The 19,632-nt window shown below is 46.5% G+C and overlaps 1 protein-coding gene across 1 annotated transcript; it reads right to left on the bottom strand.

Moving 5' to 3' along the window:
• Positions 1-1,524: 1,524 nt before the first annotated feature.
• On the bottom strand, positions 1,525-19,245 carry LOC124248911 (1,25-dihydroxyvitamin D(3) 24-hydroxylase, mitochondrial). Its single transcript, XM_046679553.1, has 12 exons — positions 18,525-19,245; positions 18,134-18,324; positions 16,879-16,972; positions 14,940-15,036; positions 12,418-12,509; positions 11,376-11,487; positions 9,810-9,955; positions 6,498-6,664; positions 5,610-5,688; positions 4,930-5,127; positions 4,713-4,832; positions 1,525-2,944 (listed from the first exon to the last, which is right to left on the bottom strand). The coding sequence occupies exons 1-11, from the start codon at positions 18,780-18,782 to the stop codon at positions 4,722-4,724; spliced, it is 1,545 nt and encodes a 514-aa protein (XP_046535509.1). The 5' UTR covers positions 18,783-19,245; the 3' UTR covers positions 1,525-2,944; positions 4,713-4,721.
• Between the last annotated feature and the right edge of the window lie 387 nt (positions 19,246-19,632).

Raw genomic sequence — 19,632 nt, forward strand, 5'->3', positions numbered from 1 at the left:
CTGAAGATGCTCCCAGTAGCCAAATCTGAGACAATTTGAACATCAAAATAAATGATGTTAGTGAAGGATTATAACTAATTCAAAAAAACCACTCAAAAAAAGAATCCACAGGCTCACACTGATGTAAATAAACAAGTTAAGAAGAAAAAATTCTTCCTGAGAGAATGCCTACTAATAGAAGTAGAGGGCTTGATGGGATTAGAATAATCACCATCTGGAGGGCAATCATGTTTGGACCAAACAGAATGTATCAACTTTAATTGTATCAAGCGCTCAGTAGAACGCTGGGTGCAGAGCAGTTGATAAATGTTAGCTCTCCTCATCGTGATTACCACTCTGTCAGTCAATGTCCACTCTAGGCCACCTGCTTAGGGAAGCAAGGGGTAGCAGACACTGTCGTCGCTCCATCCAGATCCCCTCGTACCATTTACCCATCGGGGTGCCCTTCCCCCACTTCTGCGTGCATCGCTCCTAGGGTGGCACCTGACGCCTCTCACAAAGACGGCCCTGGGACCCCTACCGTCATTTTGTCTGGACACACTAAGAGCTAGAGGGACCTGGGAGTTTACAGCTCCCCAGTGCAGCCGGAAGTGCCTTGCCCCAAGGAGAACAAACCTTGCTGGAAGCTACACTCCAGAGCCCCTTGGGGATCAGGCTGAAGCTGGAACTTTCCAGGAAGGGCACCTGGTGTGGCTCCTTTCCCGTCCTTATCCTGCTGCCCTCACTCCCTCACAAGTCTCCCCTGGAGTCACTTCCTTAACGAATCCTGGTCCCAGGGTCAGCTTCTGGGGGATCTCCATCGTTGAAGAAGACGTCCTCTGGGAAGCTTGAGCTGGGCTCTGAATGGTGTGTAGCGGGAGAACAGGCAAAGAAAGAGAGGGCCAGGAGGCAAGAGGGCAGGGGGAAGGGCTGCAGGTGCAAAAACCCCAAGGGAGGATAGTGTTTAAGGAATAGAAGAAACTGGCAGAAGCCGGTGTGGCCGGAGCCCAGAGGCTTCAGGGGTGGAGGCTGTGGGCTAAGGCCTGTGGGTCAGGGGGCCAGACTTTACAGGACACCGAAGTCCAGCTTAAGGAATTGGCGCTTTCTGTAAGAGCAATGGGAAGCCACAGAAACAGGGATGAGACCTGAGCAGGTTCGGGTTTTGCAAAGCCCAACATGGCAAGTGTCCAAAGGCTGGACTGGAGGGCAGCAGGCTGGAGATCCGTTGGGAGTTTCTGCAGTGGTCCAGGCAAGAGATAGCAGTGGCCACAACCAGTGTGAAGGGGGTGGAGGGTGGAGATAGAAGTAAATGGACTGGAAAAATACTTAAGCACCAAAAAATGGAAAATTATTTTGCCATCCAAATGATCATCTTTCTTCAAAGTTCGATAGGAACTCCAGATTTTTGTAAGGGTAGATTTCAAGAAATAGGGCCTGTAAAATGGCCACGTGAGAAAATTTTCTAGTGAGACAAAGTCTGAATTTTTAAATTTTATTGTAGCAAATGCAATAAGAGGAAACATCTCGAATTTTTTTAAACTTTTATTCTTACTTTCAGAGAATTCAAAGAAGACACACAGATGAAATCTGACAACACAGGTGGATTTATAATCCTACATGTAATTCCACAGCAGGGAGAAAGCATATACTTATTCTAGTTATATGTACATACTTATTAAAATATGAAGATATGAATGTATACTTCTGAAATAGTCTAAAAATATAAACTAAAAAGAAATCTTTATCAAATATACAGAGATCCACCGTCTGCTTTTAGGAAACGTAGTAGTAAAAATATGTGAAAATAAACCATATGTAAACACAATTTTTTAGAAAGTTTTATAAGTATTGCATAAATGTCTATACATTTTCCATTTATAAAATCATATTTTCCCCAAGAAGTTCAAATCACATAAGTGTTATATGGTGAATCTATAATGTATGCACATTTTACTACTGTCCCATTTTATACATGGGAAAATTGAGGCAGGGGAAGTCCCTTTCTTAAGATCACACTGAACATTTTTAAGCTGTGACTGAACTTTACCACAGATCCTGAATCAAATACCATATATGTTTTTAAGTCTGACTTAAGCAAACTGCCATCAGAACATACAAACACACAATTTGAAACCTGTTGATCTGCTCCTTAATGCCACAGAGGAACTACATTAACTAAATAAAAGATTTCAGGGTCCTTTAACAAAATGATGTCACAGTCAATCATCAAGATATTCTTAGATAAGAGGTTTTGACTTCATTCAAGTACTTCTTAAAATAGAGATATTTTCTAATTTCCTGATGTTTTCATTTCAACACAGGAAAAACACAGTTTCCTGGGGGCCTGCTAACTTTAACCAACATTTAACTTTGATTACATTATTAGCAAGTATTTTCCCAAATACTACATTAAATGGAGTTACAATAAATGGATTGTCCAAAATACCCTGAGCTCCAGAAAATTGAGCTGTAGCAGCCCTTCCATTGTGAAATGTACACTTAATCCTGAGAAGAGTCAAGCAGTGAATTTGGTAGGGCAGGAACAGAAACATTCAGTGACTTTTACCAGACTAACTGACAAGCGCTCAGCGTCCCTTTCATGTCATGGAAGATGCAAGAGAAAAGAGGATCATGGACAATTCTATATAAGTCTGGGTGGTGCTGACATCGGTTAAGCGTAAGCCAGCAGTATATACCCTGAGAGCGCCTCGGATTCTGCTTGGAATCCACTTCCCTGAGTCAGATACAACCTTAATAAATACCATCATCTATATGGACAGTACAGCTTCTGGAACAATTGTACAGAAGACAGAGTATAGACACCTGTGTCTAAATGTTCTTATGTGCTGCTTCGTGCTCTGGCTTTTGAGGTTTGCCTTCCAGGAATGTAGAAGTCATAAGCACCATTCTTCCAGGAGAATAAAAATTGCTGTTTTTGGTCTTCGTAAAAAAAAAAAAAAAAATTCTGGAAAATAAAGTATATCCCAATTACATATCAAAGAAATGTAACTAAATAAGAGGAATTATTAGCAAAAAATAAACGCTAAAACCAAAAGTGCCACAGGCTCTTGCCCAAGGTGTGGTCCACTGTGATAAACGTGGTGCTGTCCTCGCTGATGCCTGGGAGTTTCTAAATTAACCTAGATTTCCGTCGTTATGCTACTCGATTCAGCTCTGTTGGATGCTCAGAATCTGACAATTGCCTAGTGGTACCAGATGCTTATAGAGGAGTTCATTTGGGCCTTATTCAGAAATTTCATCTATAACTGCGTATTTCCCAAAATAATCTATCCATCAGCAAATACCCCGTAACTTGCAGTCAGCAAACAGCAACTAGTTCCAGGCAAAGTCTAGGAGCTGCTGTTCACAGGGCAGAGTCATTGAGACCGGGTGTGAATATTGACAGGCAATTCTGTAAAGCCGTATGTCGGAAATGTCCTATTTCCACAGAAGATGATATTAAAGGTTTCCCAGGTTAACTTTTTATCACTTTAATAGTTAAAAATTCATTTTATTGTGTAGTTGGGGAAAATAACAACATTGACAAGCATAGCATTTCACCCAGGAAATTACTGCTTGGGAATAAGGCTAAAGTATATTATTGCACCTGTGTTCATTTGAAGAAAATAATGAAGTAGTAATTAAATAGTAGTCGGTATATGGATATGACAAAAGTTGTGAAGATGGTATGAGAACACCTATATTGTCAGAAAAGGTAGAAAATGGTATACTGCAGAAGAAAGTATTACACTATATTTAATATAGGCTGGTAAATGTATACCCTTATATGCCAGGAGTATGTAAACCAAGGCCCTGTGGTCAAATAAGGCCTACCACCTGTTTTTATAAATACAGTTTTTTGGGAACATAGTGTTGGTAGACAAATAATGGCCCTCAAAAAATGCCTATGCTCCAATCCCCAGAACCTGTGTATATGTTACTTTGCATGGCAAAAGGAACTTTGCAGGTGTGATGAAGGTTATGGACCTCGAGGTGGGGAGATTATCCCAAATAGTGTCCTGTCAGAGAGATTCGACAGAAGGAGGAGGAGAGAGTCAAAGCATGGAGAGGGACTCAATTCCCTCCGGCTGACTTTGAAGGTGGAGGAAGAGGTCATGGGCCAAGGAATGTGGGTGGCCTCTAGAAGCTGAGAATAGCCCTCAGCTGACGGCAAGAAAATGGGGACCTCAGTCCTACAACCACAGGAAACTAAATTCTGCAACAACACAAACTGGCCAAGGAATGGATTCTTCCCTAGACCTCTAGAAAGGAACGCAGCCCTGCTGACACCTGGTTTCAGCCTAGTAAGAGCTGCGTCAGATTTCTGACCTACATAAGGTAATAAATGTGTGCTATATAATGCAAGTTTTAGTAATTTGCTACGGCAGCACTGGAAGACTAATACAACGGTCACACGTATTCATCGACAAACTGTTTGAGGCTGCTTTCAAGCTGCAAGGCAGATTTAAGTGGAAGTGAGAGACGCTTACTGCCAGCAAAGCCTGAAATATTTGCCAACTGACCCTTTACAGAAAAAGCTTGTCCTCCCCCGATATTCACATGCAAAAACTCTAACAGCAGCTTGCATTACTGAGCAGCTGGTTGATGACAGACTCTGGGCTAAGTATTTAGTCACCCCTTGAATCAGTGGCGAGCAGGGATTCAAACCCGAGTCTGGCTGACTTCCGAGCTTGGCTCACCCCTTGGTCATCCACAGCTCCCTAGATGCTCACCTGAGCCTCTTATCGCTGGCAGAAAGCGATGGGGAGCTCCCGGCTGGGCACCAGGATGCCCAGGTGCAGCATCTCCACAGGCTCGTTGTCCGTGGCCACGATGTCATATTTGCGGACGATCTGGAACACACGTGCACAAAAAAGCAGGATTACCCCTCCTGTCCCGCCCTGTGGAATAACGCAGAACACAAGTGCAGAAATCCAGACAGGGTTTTACCCAGCAGACAGCCAAGTGGAGCTGGAGCTCAGCTAATCGGCGGCCAATGCACATTCTTTTCCCGATGCCAAAAGGAAGATGCGCAAAAGCATTAATCTTTTTCTTCTCTTGAAGCCACCGTTCAGGCCTAAACTCACTTGAATTTTCAAAATTTTCTTCATTGGATCCCAACACCTGGGTATTTAGCATCAGCACTGTCTAAAGACACAGAAGAACACAGGGCATTTAAGTTAAACAGAAGAAAATGTTGGAATAGCAAAATTCACAAAAGTGATCACCTTCTAAACGTAAAAGTAACCCCAAAATTTGTAATAATGACGGTTGCCAAATGTACTAAGTGCCTGAAATGTGCCAGGTAACAAATAGGTAAAGAACTTACAAATTTTGTATTGCTTTCTCATAACAACCCCACGTGGTAGATTCTATTATGACCCCATTTTACAGACGAGAAAGCTGAGGCTCACGGAGGTGATGTAAGTCACTCCAGGCTCTGCGTGAATCCAGGTCTCTCTGTCTCCAGCCATGACTCCCAATACTATGCTGTGCAACTATGTCCTAGAATCTACATATTTCCAAAGTGAATGCTCTCCCAGTAAAAAATTTTAGGGAGATCTGATGAATATTTGGAAAGTATATCTTTCAAAGCTCTGCAAGGTACAGACTGTACAAATTCTACTTACTCCTTTGGGTAAAGCATATTCACCCAAGACTATCGCCTTGTCAAGGGTCCGAGTTGTAAATGGCACGCTCGGGGTAAGCCTGAAAAAAACAAGATCAAAGATGTCCACGTGGCCACAGACCAAGTCCTGGCTCCAAGGTGGATGGGAATGCAGATTCTGGTTAAACAAATAGTGCTGCCTAACTTCATCCTCAAAAAGAGAACAGGATCCCAACTCCTCATAAAGAAGTTCTGTCTCTTTCTGCTCAATATTTACACCTCCTGTTTGGATTCCTCTCGTCTTGTGTTGGTTAAACCCCCAGCACAAGCCTGCTGAGCCGCTGTTAACACTGGTTTTCCCTGTTTCAATCCAGACTTCAACTGTGTACGTTTTCATGCTGCACCTTAAGCTGGATGTTTGCTCTAGGTTTCTCCTATCCACCCTTCATGAAGTTAAAGCTATTTCCTTCTCATCCTAAGGGGCTGTGAGTTTTTGTTTTCCAGAAAGGGTGTAAAAAGAATTTAAAAAGAACATTTTATCCCAGAGGCTCAAAAACAAAGATGTCTCTATGTCTTATCATATAATAATATGGTTCCCTAGCTGAGCTTTCATCTCAGAGCCTTCAATCATGCCTCCAATCTTAATTAGTGCCCACAGCACTCATTAGAGTTTTATTATTACTGATTTAAAGGGGAAGGCACTGACTTTCCAAGATTTAATAGAAGTTGCCCAAATGATTTAGGAAATGAGTAATAGAAAAGGAATATGGTCCTAAGGCTCTTTTTTTGCAGTTTGATAAATGTTTATGAATCCACTGTGGGAGCTGTTTATGGGGGAGGGGCCCCTTCTTATGTACTTAAGAGAGGAGCTTTCCAACATATTTATATTGGCTTGGGCCTGAGTGCTCACCTCATAGATTCTTTCAGACAGGCTTTTAAATATGGCATATTCCTCAAATCCTCGGCCCGTGGTATCTGATTTTCAGGCAGCACACTCTGAATCTCCTTTAGAAGCTTTTGTTGCACGTGGGGATTGCGGGATAAATTGTAGAGAAGCCACATTAAGCTGTTTGCTGTCTGAAAGCCAAATGGACACAAACTTGAGTTTCTGCAATAAACTGCCTTACAACCAGTATGAGCTGAACAAAAGGTGACGCCAACCACCTTGCTCTGCAAATATGTTAGTGATGCTTTTCCATGTGTCCTTATTTGCTGTGCCTTACACAAGTACAATATATGAAAAGTCAGATTTCTTTTATAAAACATCAATGAAGGATAGCTTACTTACTGAGGGAGTCAAAATAGAATCCTTTAAATAATCAGCTGTATTAGGGTTTTAATATAAACTCAAAATATAGTTTGATATAAAAATTGAGGACAAAGGAGTGCACATAAAACTAGTGAATGAAAACAAGACGGCTGGATTGTAGCCATGTCAATTTCCCAGTTATGCTAATGAGTTATTGTTATACAAGATGTTAACATGGGGGAAACTGGGTGAAAGATACAAAGGACCCCTCTCGATTTTTTCTTAGAACTGCATGCAAATCTCTAATTATCTTAAAATAAAAAAAGTTTAATTAAAGAATTGTTTAAAGGAAAAAAACTGCTATAAAAATTAAGTGGAGAGACAGGGATGGAGATCCTACGAGTATTGCTAATAAGAGTTTGCTTTTTTGTTAATTTTACAGTGCAAATGCACAAGAAACTGCATGTTTGGAATTTAAAAGAAAGCCTTTTTTTGCCACACCCTAAAACGTTACCGCAAAAATATAAAGGCATTGTCTATACCCAGGGTTTCAGCCACATGCAAAGAGCCCTCAAAGGAGGGTGCCAACCTGAAAATAAGAAATTCTAGCTTCAAGTTGAATATTTCAAGGAAGCAGCCACAGTTTCTGACAAAGGCTCATTGCCTTTTAAGTGGCATCTTTTATTTCCTTTCCAAAGGCAATGAGAAGAGAAAAAAATATTGGCAGAAACAGCCAGGGTAGCTTTTAGCTTCATAATCTTCACCACTGGTAGTCATATGTATTTGTTTTTTAGGCCTTTTTTTAGCTAATTTAAGCCAAATATTCCTGTAAAAATGGTCGTTGTGTCCTCCCTCTGCAGACATGAAGACGCTTTTGCTAAGTGCCAGGTCCCACTCATGTAAACGAGCAGAGTGCAAGACGCTTTGGAGCCAATGGTATCTATTATTTTTGGAAGAAGATGCTTTGAGGCAGGCTTCCTCATGTCAGAGGCCGGCAGGCTCAGCTGCAAATACACTGTAGCCGGCAGTATTACGAGTCCAATTTACAAAACAGGAAGAGGGCGCGGCCACCAAACTAGATACACTTTCAAATTTCTCTGATTTTCCAAATGTGACTTCCCAGGACTAAAAAAGAAACATTTAACCATATCAGTGGGTCCCTTACCGCAAATGCCAAATAGAGTTCCCGAAAGGCAGATAACTGCAGCTTTCACCAAAGCCCTGTAAGACAGCCCAGGCCTGTGAGTATAATGGCAACGGCTGAATCCAGGCAAGCGGCCTGAGAAAACTCACTGATGCAAACTATCCCAGCTCTACCTCCATGGAGGAGACTGCTGGCCTTCTTGCTTCCACTCTCCCTCTGCTAGGTGCATTCTCCACCCAGCAGCCAGAGCCCACTTTACAAAACATGAATTTGATCAGGCTACTCCTTTGCTTAAAACCCTCCCAGAGCTTTCCATCACTGGTGTAATGATATCCCAATGCCTCGCTAAGACTCCTGGTTAACATGGCGCCTTGACTTCTCCAATGTCAACTTGACCACATTTTCTAGGTCTCCAGCTCCATCCCTCTTCCTGCCCCAGGGCCTTTGCACCTGCTGTTTCCTCTCTATGGAGTGCTCTTCCACCAGATCATCCCTTCTCATTCCAGAGTCAGCTCCAGTATCACTTCTTCAGCAAGGGAACCCCACCCCGCCATCTCCATCTCTTTCTGTTACAAGACCCTGATGGTTTCCTCTATGTTCCGCACCACTATCTGGAATGATCATATTTACTTGTTTGTTTACATGTCTATTGTCTGTCTTCTCCATTAGCATTTAAGTTCCATGAAGGTGAGGACCTTTGTCTCTGGCTCATGGTGGTCTCTCAAGCACCTGGAACAGTGCCTGGCACAGAGTAGGCACTCAAGAGTTCCTGAATTTTTTCATTTATTGAACAAGTGTTTACTAAGCAGCTACTATAGGCCAAGTGCTATTCCACATCCTGGAAACACAGCAGGGGAGAAACCAAGTCATCACCCTCCTGGAGCGCGCATTCCAGTGGGGGAAGAAAAGAAGGGTGAAGCTTTCCTTTGATCCTCCAAGGATCAGTGAGTCAACACTCAGGATAAGTGAGTCGATAGGAAGGTGAGCTGGAATGAATTTCCTCTGTCGACGGCCTTCTGGGGCATGAGGAGAAACTACAACCTTGCTATTCCCCATGATACAGAAAACCCTACTTTTTCTTCAGGCTACAGAAACACTACAGAAAGGAGAAAACAAGGAAAAGAAATGAACTAGGAACATTCTTCTCAGAGACTACAGGTGTATGAGATGTTGCGCCTGTCAGGGATATTAACATGCACCTGTCCCACGACAGCTCGAAGAAGGAATCAAAGACAACTAAACCACCTGGATGCTTGTCAGAACTGGTGTTTGGAGTCTGGCTGCACTGAGTATTTACTGGGAGTATCAGCCACATCAGGGACAGAATTTTGATATTTAAAATGAGCTGTTTCACTTAAATTGAAACCAACTTTTCCCAAACTCACTATATTTACAATTTTAAGCAGAAAAAAATATTACTGGACTGGCAGAGAGTATCCCAATATTTTTATGATAAATGATAGACGAAGTTTAGGGGTAACGTGCAACCATCTAAAATATACCCAAATTTTAGAAACCTCAATTATGTGGCTATGGGGTGGAATCTTACTGCTTCTGAATTCGCATGGCGGTGCGCACATCTGTCATGGCACTGGGATCCTGCTCTGGATTTTCGTCACCAGAGGACATGAATCCTTCCACCATATGTCTAAGTACAAAGCCTGTGCATTGGGCCTCACTCAACATCCAGGAGGAGACTTTTTATTTTGCTAAGTTAGGGTTCAGTTAATCACCGTGGAACGAGTGAGCTGAATGACAAGTTAAAATTCATCACGAAAAAGATTTTACAGACTGTTTATTTAGCAAACTAAAATCAGGCCCACTCTTACCGTCTCTACTGCAGCCAGCTGGAGCTCTGTGACAGCAGCATACAACTCTTTCTTTGAAAGCTGATTGTGGTGATAAATATCACAAAGGAAATCCATGCTGGGCTGCTCCGAATATTTTTCTAATCGGTTGTTGACACAAGATTTGACTATTGGAGCAGAGAAAAGGGAGAGGAAGTTAGCTGAAAACTAGGATGAGGAAAAGAACGAAAAGGAACCTCAGATCAAATCCTCCTTGCAACATCTAAAGGGGCTTTTCAGGGACACTGACAATTTGTTAGACAAGCTCAGATTGCCTTGCTGTTAAGTTGGCAAGGGTTGATCAATGTCCACATGAGTAGGGCTTCTCAAACCTTAATGTGCACAAGAACCACCTGGGCATCTTCTTAAAATGCAGATTCTGAATCAGGGGTCTGGGGTGAGCCTGGAAACCTGCATTTCTAACCAGCTCCCAGGGGTGCTGATGCTGCTGGTCTGCCGGTCACATTTTGAGTAGTCAGAGCTGGGAGCTTAGAAGAGAGCATCGTGAGACAGAGGTGGGACTTGGGACTGCCCTCGGAATCAGAACTTGGACCCAGATCCAGGGGTCTGGCTCATATGGTCACTAATACAGGCAAAGTGGGATTTGGCTCCCAAATCTTGGCAGTAGAGGAGGGGAGAATCCCCTCCCCTAAGTTATTAAACATACACACACACACACACACACACACACACACACGTGCAGTGCCCATGCGTGTTGACAATAATGGTAAAAATTTCTAACGTTTGTAAAGTACCTTCTGGGCATGTGTCTCCCTCACTTTAATCCTTTATATAAACCACCACCAGAAAAATAATAATGGTGATGATGGCAATAATAACAGCGATGACAATAAATGCTACAGCGGTTGGAGTCTGTCTGAGCTTTGGGAGCCCTTCTGCCCAGCTTCAAGCCATGGCTTTGCCATCAGCGAGCATGTTATCTTGAGAAAGTTACTTCTTTGTGCCTCAGTTCTGTCACTCGGGGCAAATAGACGGATCTACCTTACAGGTTTTTTGTGAGGATTAAATGACTGTGTGCGTGTGTGTGCATACTGATAGAACAACACCTAGCACCAACTATTCCCTCCATAATGTAGCAGAAATAGCTCTGATCCATTGAGATATTGTGATATGCCAGGATTTTACGTTATCTATATTAGACCTAGAAATAGTTGCATCCAGGTAGGTATTATCATTATTATTATTAGCCCATTTTGGAGGCAAGACAACTGAGGATGAAAAGGAGATAGCACATTTGGCCAACCCACCACACCAATGGCAGAGCTTGAACCCAGGTATCTCTGATTCCAAAGGCCTGGCTTTTAACCACTCCTCGTTCCCAAAGAAGACCACAGAGAGCTGCCTCCTGCCTTTCCCTTAGAATTCATCTACACCAGGCGATCCCCAGACCCAGGTCTTTGCAAAGCCTAAAGAATCGGTAGGCACAACTCCACTGAAGGATCAAGGTGGTCAGGCCAAGAAGATCATTCCAGACCTTCCAGCAGCAGCTCCAGAGACAGGGCTGCCGGGCGTGTGTGGCCAGATTACCTGACTTGAAAATGGTGTCCCAGGCCTGCGTGTGGGCCTGCCAGACCCTGGTGTTGAGGGTCCTGTGCAGCTCGACTGGGGTGACCATCATCCTCCCGAACGTGCTCATCATCTGTGAGGAAGCAAACACCTTTTCACGCCCGCTTCTCCTCTCAAAGACAACTTTTGCTCTAAGAGGAGCATTCTTTTTTTTTTTTCCTTTTAGGAAGATTAGCCCTGAGCTAACATCTGCTGCCAATCCTTCTCTTTTTTCTGAGGAAGACTGGCCCTGAGCTAACATCCGTGCCCACCTTCCTCTACTTTATATGTGGGACACCTGCCATAGCATGGCTTGCCAAGCAGTGCCATGCCCGCACCCGGGATCCGAACCGGCGAACCTTGGGCCTCTGAAGGGGAATGTGCGCTCTTAACTGCTGCGTCACCGGGCCGGCCCCCAAGAGGAGCATTCTAAACAACCACCCCCAAACCGGGCTCCCCCAAGGGCTGGATTCAAAGGAGGCCCCAGGCCTCTCTGCACCAGTCCTGGAAGCTGTACCACCCCACCCCAGGGACAGATTGAAATTCATCTTTGGGATGATTTTCCACTAGATGTGTTCAAGAAAAATTTTCATCTTACCACCTAAACATAAAAATAAAAAAGAAGGAAAACTATGATTTTCATATTTACTTCAATTTCCAATCATCTGCGAACTTCAGCCATTCCTAAACCGTTTTCACAGTGTCTACCATATCCGTGTAAGACCTAAACTAAAAGTTAAAATCTGAACATTTTCAGACTCTTTTTTAAATAGTACTTTTAATCAGCTGACCTTTAACTGAAATATCTACTTTAGCTTTGCCTAAACAATCGTTGAACGTGCTTTATTATATGTTCAGCCACGAACGTACATACATGAAAATACAGAACACACGTTAAAATGGACCCTAACGGCTGTAAGAGAGCAGGTGTGTGTGCCACTCCCGGGGAAACACTGTGAGGCACGTTTGTTCAGTTCTGTGAAAGATCAATAAAGAAAAGCGCCCGCCCCGAGTGGCTGCTTACTGTTTTGATGGCCGCGATGAAGTTCAGAGCGTCAGCCCCTGCATTCTGCTGGAGGAGCCCGAATCTCTTCTCATACAGCACCAGGCAGATGCCTATTATTTAAAACAGTCAACACCGTTACACAATCACAGTCATGCTGGAGTGTGTGATTAGCTGGCTACGGAAGGCTCGATTCTGTCTCTTGTAGAAGTGAGGCCTTGTCTAAGAACGCAGAGGAAAGGCAAAGAGTCTGGGAGAAAGGGGCGTGATCACTTTCTTCTCTTTCTAGAAATTATCTGCGGGTGTAATGACCCGCCCCCTGCAGAACCTCCAGGTCAGAAGTGCACTGTGCCCATGTAGCTGGTTTTATACATGCATGAACCTCTCCTGGAATATCTTGCTTTTGCCATGGTTTATCCCTGATATCACGTGTGGCAGACATTGTTAACAGCCTACTCAATACTCCTTTCCCACTTCTTCCCTAACAGAGCCCCGATTTTATTTAGGCTGTCAGTGTTTCAGTCCTCAGGCAATAAAGTAGGAATGATGGAAGACTCTGATGACAGTTCTGTTCCCTGAATTCCCAGGCTTCCTGTAGCAGCCAGAGCAGCCACATGACCCAGGTCTGGCCACTAAGACCTAGGGAAATACTCATTTGCTTTTTTTTTTTTTTTTGTGAGGAAGATTGTTGCTGAGCTGTGCCAATCTTCCTTTATTTTTATATGTGGGATGCTGCCTCAGCATGGCTTGATGAGTGGTGTGTAGGTCCGTGCCCAGGATCCGAACCCATGAACCCTGGGCTCCTGAAGCCTAGCACACAAACTTAACCACCAGGCCACCGAGCTGGCCCTCATTTTCTTTCTTAATAAAGGGGGACAAGTATAGTTGGCTTAGCTCTTCCCTCTTTCCTTCTTGTTTTTGCCTAGAATGCAGAGGTGAGGCCAGGAGGAGTGTAGCCATTTTGCACAAGCCAACAAGCTAAGTATGGATGAGTAAAAGAAAGCATGAGCTTGAGTCCCTGATGACAACATTGAGTGCCAGCTGGCGACTGCCTTCCTTCAGACTTCTCATAATGCTGGACAATAACTTTTAAACTACCCTAGTCAGGTTTTCTTCGATTTGCAACTCAATGCATTCAATACTCCTTAATTTGGGTATTACCAGCAGAAAATTTCCAAATCATACACTTCTTTTCTCTTCTGTAATCACTCCCTCTCTTTACTCCTCTTTCCCTTAACACCTTCTGTGGATTTCTTATTTGCATGGAGCTTTCTAACATGCTAAGATGACTGCCCCAAACTTTAAAGTGAGGCTGATGTCACGAGGGAGACAGTCGCGACAAAGTCTCCATCTTGGGGTACCCTCTCCAATCCCTCACACCAGCAGCCAGAGCAATCCTTCCAGCAAATCAGACCACGACACTCTCCTGCTAAAAGCACTCTACTATCACTCCCAGCTACTCCCAGGCTCAAAGCCAAACATCGATTGCTGGTGTATGGATTTCCCCATCCTCCGCCCTCGCCAGGCCCTTCCCTTGCAGGACGTGCTGCCATCATTCTGAGCTCCTCTACTGTGCCTGCAACAGAACACTCTCTGTTCCTTCTGCCTGGAACATTCCTCCTTAACTCACTTTCACCTGGCCAACTCCTACCCATCCACCAGGCCTTAGCTCAGACGGCACCACCTCCATGAAGCATTCCCTGACCAAGCTCAGCTGAGGCAGCCCTCTCAGACTCTTCCACAACCTTCCGCCTCAGTTAGGTGCTCACTCACTAGACCGAAACTGTCCGCTCCCTTGCCTGCACCCCCACTGGGCAGCAGGCCCATCCAGGTGGGGCTCTGCTTTTATTCCCAGAGGGATCCATGGAGACTGTGATCATGCCTCCTTCTGTTAGGACCCCTCCGTGGTGCCCCATCTGACTCAGACTAGAAGTTCTTGCCAGGACCTACATGCCCTGACTTGATCTTTCTCAGCTCCTCCTTCCCTCCCCTACGATCCATTCATACTAACATCCTCAGAGTTCCTCAAAGGCATGGGGAATGCTTCCACCTCAGGGCATTTGAACATCCCAGCTCCTCGGGAACAATCTACCCACAGATACCCTTGTGGCTTACTCCTTCTCTTCCTTTAGGTCTTGTCTCAAACGTCTCCTGACCAAAGCAGACTTGCCTCATCTAGGCACCTAGGTTCTTTCTTAACTCCCCTACCCCTTGGCAGAGTATATATTAAAATGCATTTACTTGTTGATTGTCACCCCTGCTAGAATCTAAGCTCCATGTGAGCAGGGATGTTGACTGTCTTGTTTGCTGCTTGTCCCTAGTACCAAGCATAGTGTCTGGCACATAGCAGGTGTTTAATGAATGTTTGTTGAATGACTAAATAAACAACCCATAGTGAGAAGCATAACTTAAGTGCCTGAAAGGCTGCCATGGCCTTTTCTGGACCGTTAGTATATGATCACAGAAAAGCTGTCCATAGAGCCACATTTTATCCGCAAAATCACTTGCAAAATCAAATGAACAAGACTGTGAAGACAACTTACTTTCAAATGACCATTTGTTCAGTTCGCTGTACAAGTCTTCAATGTGGCCTCTTTCATCACACAGCTCATCTATTCTACCCACAAAATCAGCTAAGACCTTAAAAGAAAGAAATCACAAGAGATGCATTTGAGTCATTGAAGAAAAACAAAAGTTTAGAGCTAGTACGCTAACTGCAGGCTTGCTACCCTGTGCATTCATTGCCCATGACGTTATTCACGCCGAGGCAACACTCATTATGCGCTCTCCCTGGGTGCTCACCTTTCATCCTAACAACCTTATCCTGGGTTATTTCCTGAGCTTTTCCTGCAGCTACCTCGAAGCTTAAGTTTCAGCTTTTGATCTAAATTTAAAGAAAAAGAAAACATTTCTTCTAAACAGAATGGGGACTAAACCACGAAGGAGGCATCAGGTAAGTGTCCCTGACAGCACAACATCTCAAGGATGCTGCTGCTGTAACCATCCCGAGGCTGGTCCCTTCCACACGTGAGCAAACTCACATCTCCTCACTGGCTGGAATTGTGTTAAGCATGTTGAACTTGGAGCCAAGAAATCTGCAAATTCTGGATGCAGCTCATTCACTAACTGGCTCCGTGACCTTGGGCAAGTCATGGAAGGCTTCTAGATGCCAGCTTCCAAAATCAGGGTTTTAGATAACTAATGCTTCGCATTTAACAAGGCTTGTATTGAACCGAGCACTGCATGGAATGTGTTCTCTGAGCTGCTCCTCACCACTCCCTCACAAGCCGAGCCGGGAAGTCCTGTCGTCCCTCCCAGCTCCTGGGTAACAAATGAGAAGACTGAGGCTCAGAGGGAGGCTGAGGCACGCCCCCTTGGACACACAGCTGCAAAGTGGCCCTATGGGGCTTGAAAGAAGGTAAATGTGACTACAAAGCCCACAGATGTAACCAAGGGGCATGGTTAGTTTGCCTACACAGGGCACTAAAAAGTTCCCTAATTTGTTACCATAAAAAAATCCAGAGATTTCACAGGAACATACGAATTTTCCACTACTCATCAAAAAATAATAATAATTACAAGATCTGACGACACTGGGATCCCGTGAGCAGTCATTGCTGGAGGTGGGGCAGCTGTCCCCTCTACGGGCACGCACTGTTCTGTTTGCCAAGATCCCTACTGGGCCTGCCTTACACGTTTATATTAGCTCCCTGGCCCCCGGAAGCTTCTGAGTTTGTGATCTGTTACCTATATGATCCCATATGGGTCCAGTTCAAAATAAACACCCAGAGTGAACAGGAGTGAAAAGAGGTTGCTATACGCTTGACTCTCTCCTCCTTTGGCCCCCCGTTGGCTAAAGAGAATGTCTGAATACCTTAGCACGGCACAAAAAACATTGTCAAGATCTGCCTTCTGTCCAGCATCATTTCAGAGAAAGCCTCACTTCACCTGCACTGAATGGACCGTTCTCTGAACGCACCATGCCATCTCATGCCCCCAGATTTTCAGCAGGCTATTCTCTCTGCCTGAATGCCTTTCTCCACCTTCTCCGGCCTATAGACTCCTACTTATCCTGCAAACCCCAGCTCATATGTCACTTCCTAGGAATTTTGTAAGTACTATCTCATTTAATCTTCACAGCAAACCTGTGGAGTGGGAATTGTTATAGATTGGGAATTTGAGTCTTAGGGAAGTTAAATGGTATAGTCAAGTTACATAGCTAAGGGCTGGAGAGCTGAGGTTCAGATCTGGACTGCGGAATGCCAAAGCCATGCCCATAACTGCTCCCTCGTTGTGATATTACTTAAAAAGAGAGTGGAGGAGGAGGAGTGAGGGTTTGGGGGAGAAACATGAGGAGAGGAATGAGGAGAAAGGGAAGCCCCCTGAATCATCCAAATTGCCTGTTCTTCCCTCTGTACTTTGTCGCTGTGACTTGAGCCCCATAAACGTCCCTTCCTGCCTCCGGAGCCCCAGCCCACAAACCTCATTGATTTTGTTGTCCAGCTTCATTATTTCCACCGGTTTCATCAGTTTCTTTTGAAAGGCGCTCCGAACCCTCTGCCAATCTTCTCCCTCCCTGGGCGAAAAACAGAACTATATTCAGATAAAACTGAAAAGAAAGAAGGGGAAAGCAGATATACCTCCAGCTCTGTAACTGTGTGAACTATATAAGCAAATGAACGCTGATAATCGTGCCCAGAAATATCCAGAGAATATGAGCATTGGAATATTTGGACTGGTTTGACAATAGGATGAAAAAGCGCATTTTCTCCCAGCCAAAGATTGCACCAGAAAGGGGAAGCCAGATGATTTGGGCTCAGGGCGTTTGAGGTGCCCTTGCTGGGGCTGGGCTGGGAGGTCAGCAGTCTCAAGTCCCTGCGGTGACCTTGGGCATGTAAACAAGCTCCCCTCACCAACCCAAATCTGTTTGAGGAAAAATCTTGTCACATTCACAAAACACCTCAAATGCCGAATTCTGCCATTGCCTTTGAACAACACACAGTCAGAGGTTCAGTGGCGTCGTAAAAGCCTGTTCTCATCACGCACCCTTTTCACGTGCCCCGCAGCAGACCACACAGCCTGAGACGCGCCACGCTTTTACTACGGCTTTTAATTTCAGTAACTATATCCTGAAAAATACAACTATGAGGCATCACATTGTGGGAGTAAAAAAAGTGCTAACTTGTTAAATGCTAACGATTAAAGCGCAGAGGACTCGCATCACCGTATAGCAATTGTCTGTCTAAAATGCAGGTTTGACACCCCTCCTCATTCCCCCTTTCCAAGCAGACCTGGGTCATAAGCCCCCACTCCCCTCCAGAAAGGAAGGTCACTGTCAAAACCAAAAGAAGGTCAGTTCTGGCGTTTGAGCTCCTAAGAGGGGGTTACACAGAATTCTAAGGGGTAATTTTGTTTGTATAAGACGTTTGCCCGGCACGCCGACTTCAGAACCTCATCTCGCCCAAGAGTCTGAACGCCCCAGTTTGCATAATGCTGTTTGCCGTTTCTTTGAGGACCGGCACGGCCCTGCTCAGGCGCCAGAGAGAAGGCAGGTGCTGGGTGCGCAGCATAGCTCTCCCTCGACCCACTCTAGTCCGTGCAGAAGCCCGCGACTGCGCCGGGGAGGGGCTTATCCTATTCGTCCTGCTTAGGAGCGGTCCAAGCCCAGGGAACCCCTTTCCAATTTCCAACCGCATCAGGCCCCGCCACCGGGCCCCATCCTGCCGCCTGGACTCACAGAATCAGCAGCCCGTAGCCCTCCTTGCGGTAGTCGCGATAGGCCTTCCAGGGTTTGATCTCCAGCCGCTGCGGGTGGGCGCTCTCGGTGCGGTACAGCGCTTCCAGCAGGCACGGCGAGCCCAGGTGCACCGAGTCGAAGGAGCCCAACTTCATGCGGAAAATCTTGCCGTACTTCTTGTGGTACTCCGCCTGCAGCGGGCCGGGCGTGTCGCGAAGTCAGGGCGCATCCCCTGCAGTCTCAGGAGCGTCTCTCCCTCCTCCTTCCTCCCGGGGGACCGCCGCTGCCGGGATACCCGAGCGCCCCGTGCGCCCCGGCTGCTTGCCTTGGGGAGGGTTTGGAGCGCAGGGAAAGGAGGGGAGAAGGAATTGGGGCGCGACGAGGCATTTACCAGCGTGTCGTGCTGTTTCTTGAGTCCTCCTTTCCAGAGAATCTCCAGCAGGCTGCCCAGCAGCGGCCACTTGGTGGGGCCGGGGAGGTCGGCCGCGTTCTGCGCCTCGCCGCGCTCCATCAGCGGGCAGAGGGGCACCTCACGTGGCTGAGCGGGCGCGCACGCCCTGGATGTCACGGCTCTGGGGGGCTGCCCAAGGCTGCGCAGCTGCTGTAGGAAGGCGGCAAGGGAGCGGCTCTTGCTAATGGGGGAGGTCATGACAGTGCAGGAGACCGGGCACTTGGGAATGCACGGGGACCGGCAAGGGCGAGGTTGCTAAAGAGGCGCCGGCGGGATTTGGGGGCTTGACGATTCTGGGAAAGAGAGGCAAAGAGGACCAGCAGGTGTGATGGAGGGTGCGGAGGAGGAACAGACAGCAGAAAGGACCTTGGCGAGGATGCTCAACGCTGCACCAGGAGGCAGGCTCAAGGTGCGGGTGTTCCCCGAGCGGTGGCCGCGGGGGCTGGAGGAGTGCAGCCGGGAGTTGAGTGGCTCTTGGAAGAGGAAAGAAAAGGATGTGGGTCTGCCTGCCGGTCTGCAAGTCTGACTTCCAGATCTGGAGCCACGAAGTGGAGGTGTCAAGGAGTAGAAGAGATGCTGCTGGCGCTGCGGTGTCCTCCTGTCCCTCTTCATGCTTCATGCTCCGGGGACCAAGTATTTATGGAGACAGGGCAGGCCTTGGGTGGCCAATGAGCGCGCCGAGTAGGGCGGAGTGGGCCCCAGCTGGCCTGGCCCGCAGGGACGCGGGGCCCGGGGGTTGGGGGCGGAGGTGGAAATAGGATGGAGTCAGCGAGGTGAGCGAGGGCGCCCGGGCCTCGGGTGACCGATGCGCTGTTCTCCGGGCGGGAGCGCTGCGGACTCCACCCCGGAGATAACCCCCCCGGCAGGCACGCTGAGCAGGGAGTTCACCGGGTGCGCGCCCGGCGCGCCTCCCCGCCCTCCCCCGGCGGGCAGGAGCCGGTCCCGGCGGCCGCGTCTGCAGCCCTGCGCTTGCACAATCGCGCTGCTGGGCGGGCGAGGTCTCCGAGTGCGGCCCCGGGAAGGCAGCCGGCGCCTGGCGGGGGCCCCA

Source organism: Equus quagga, chromosome 12 (assembly GCF_021613505.1).
Source record: "Equus quagga isolate Etosha38 chromosome 12, UCLA_HA_Equagga_1.0, whole genome shotgun sequence".
Taxonomy (NCBI): Eukaryota; Metazoa; Chordata; class Mammalia; order Perissodactyla; family Equidae; genus Equus; species Equus quagga.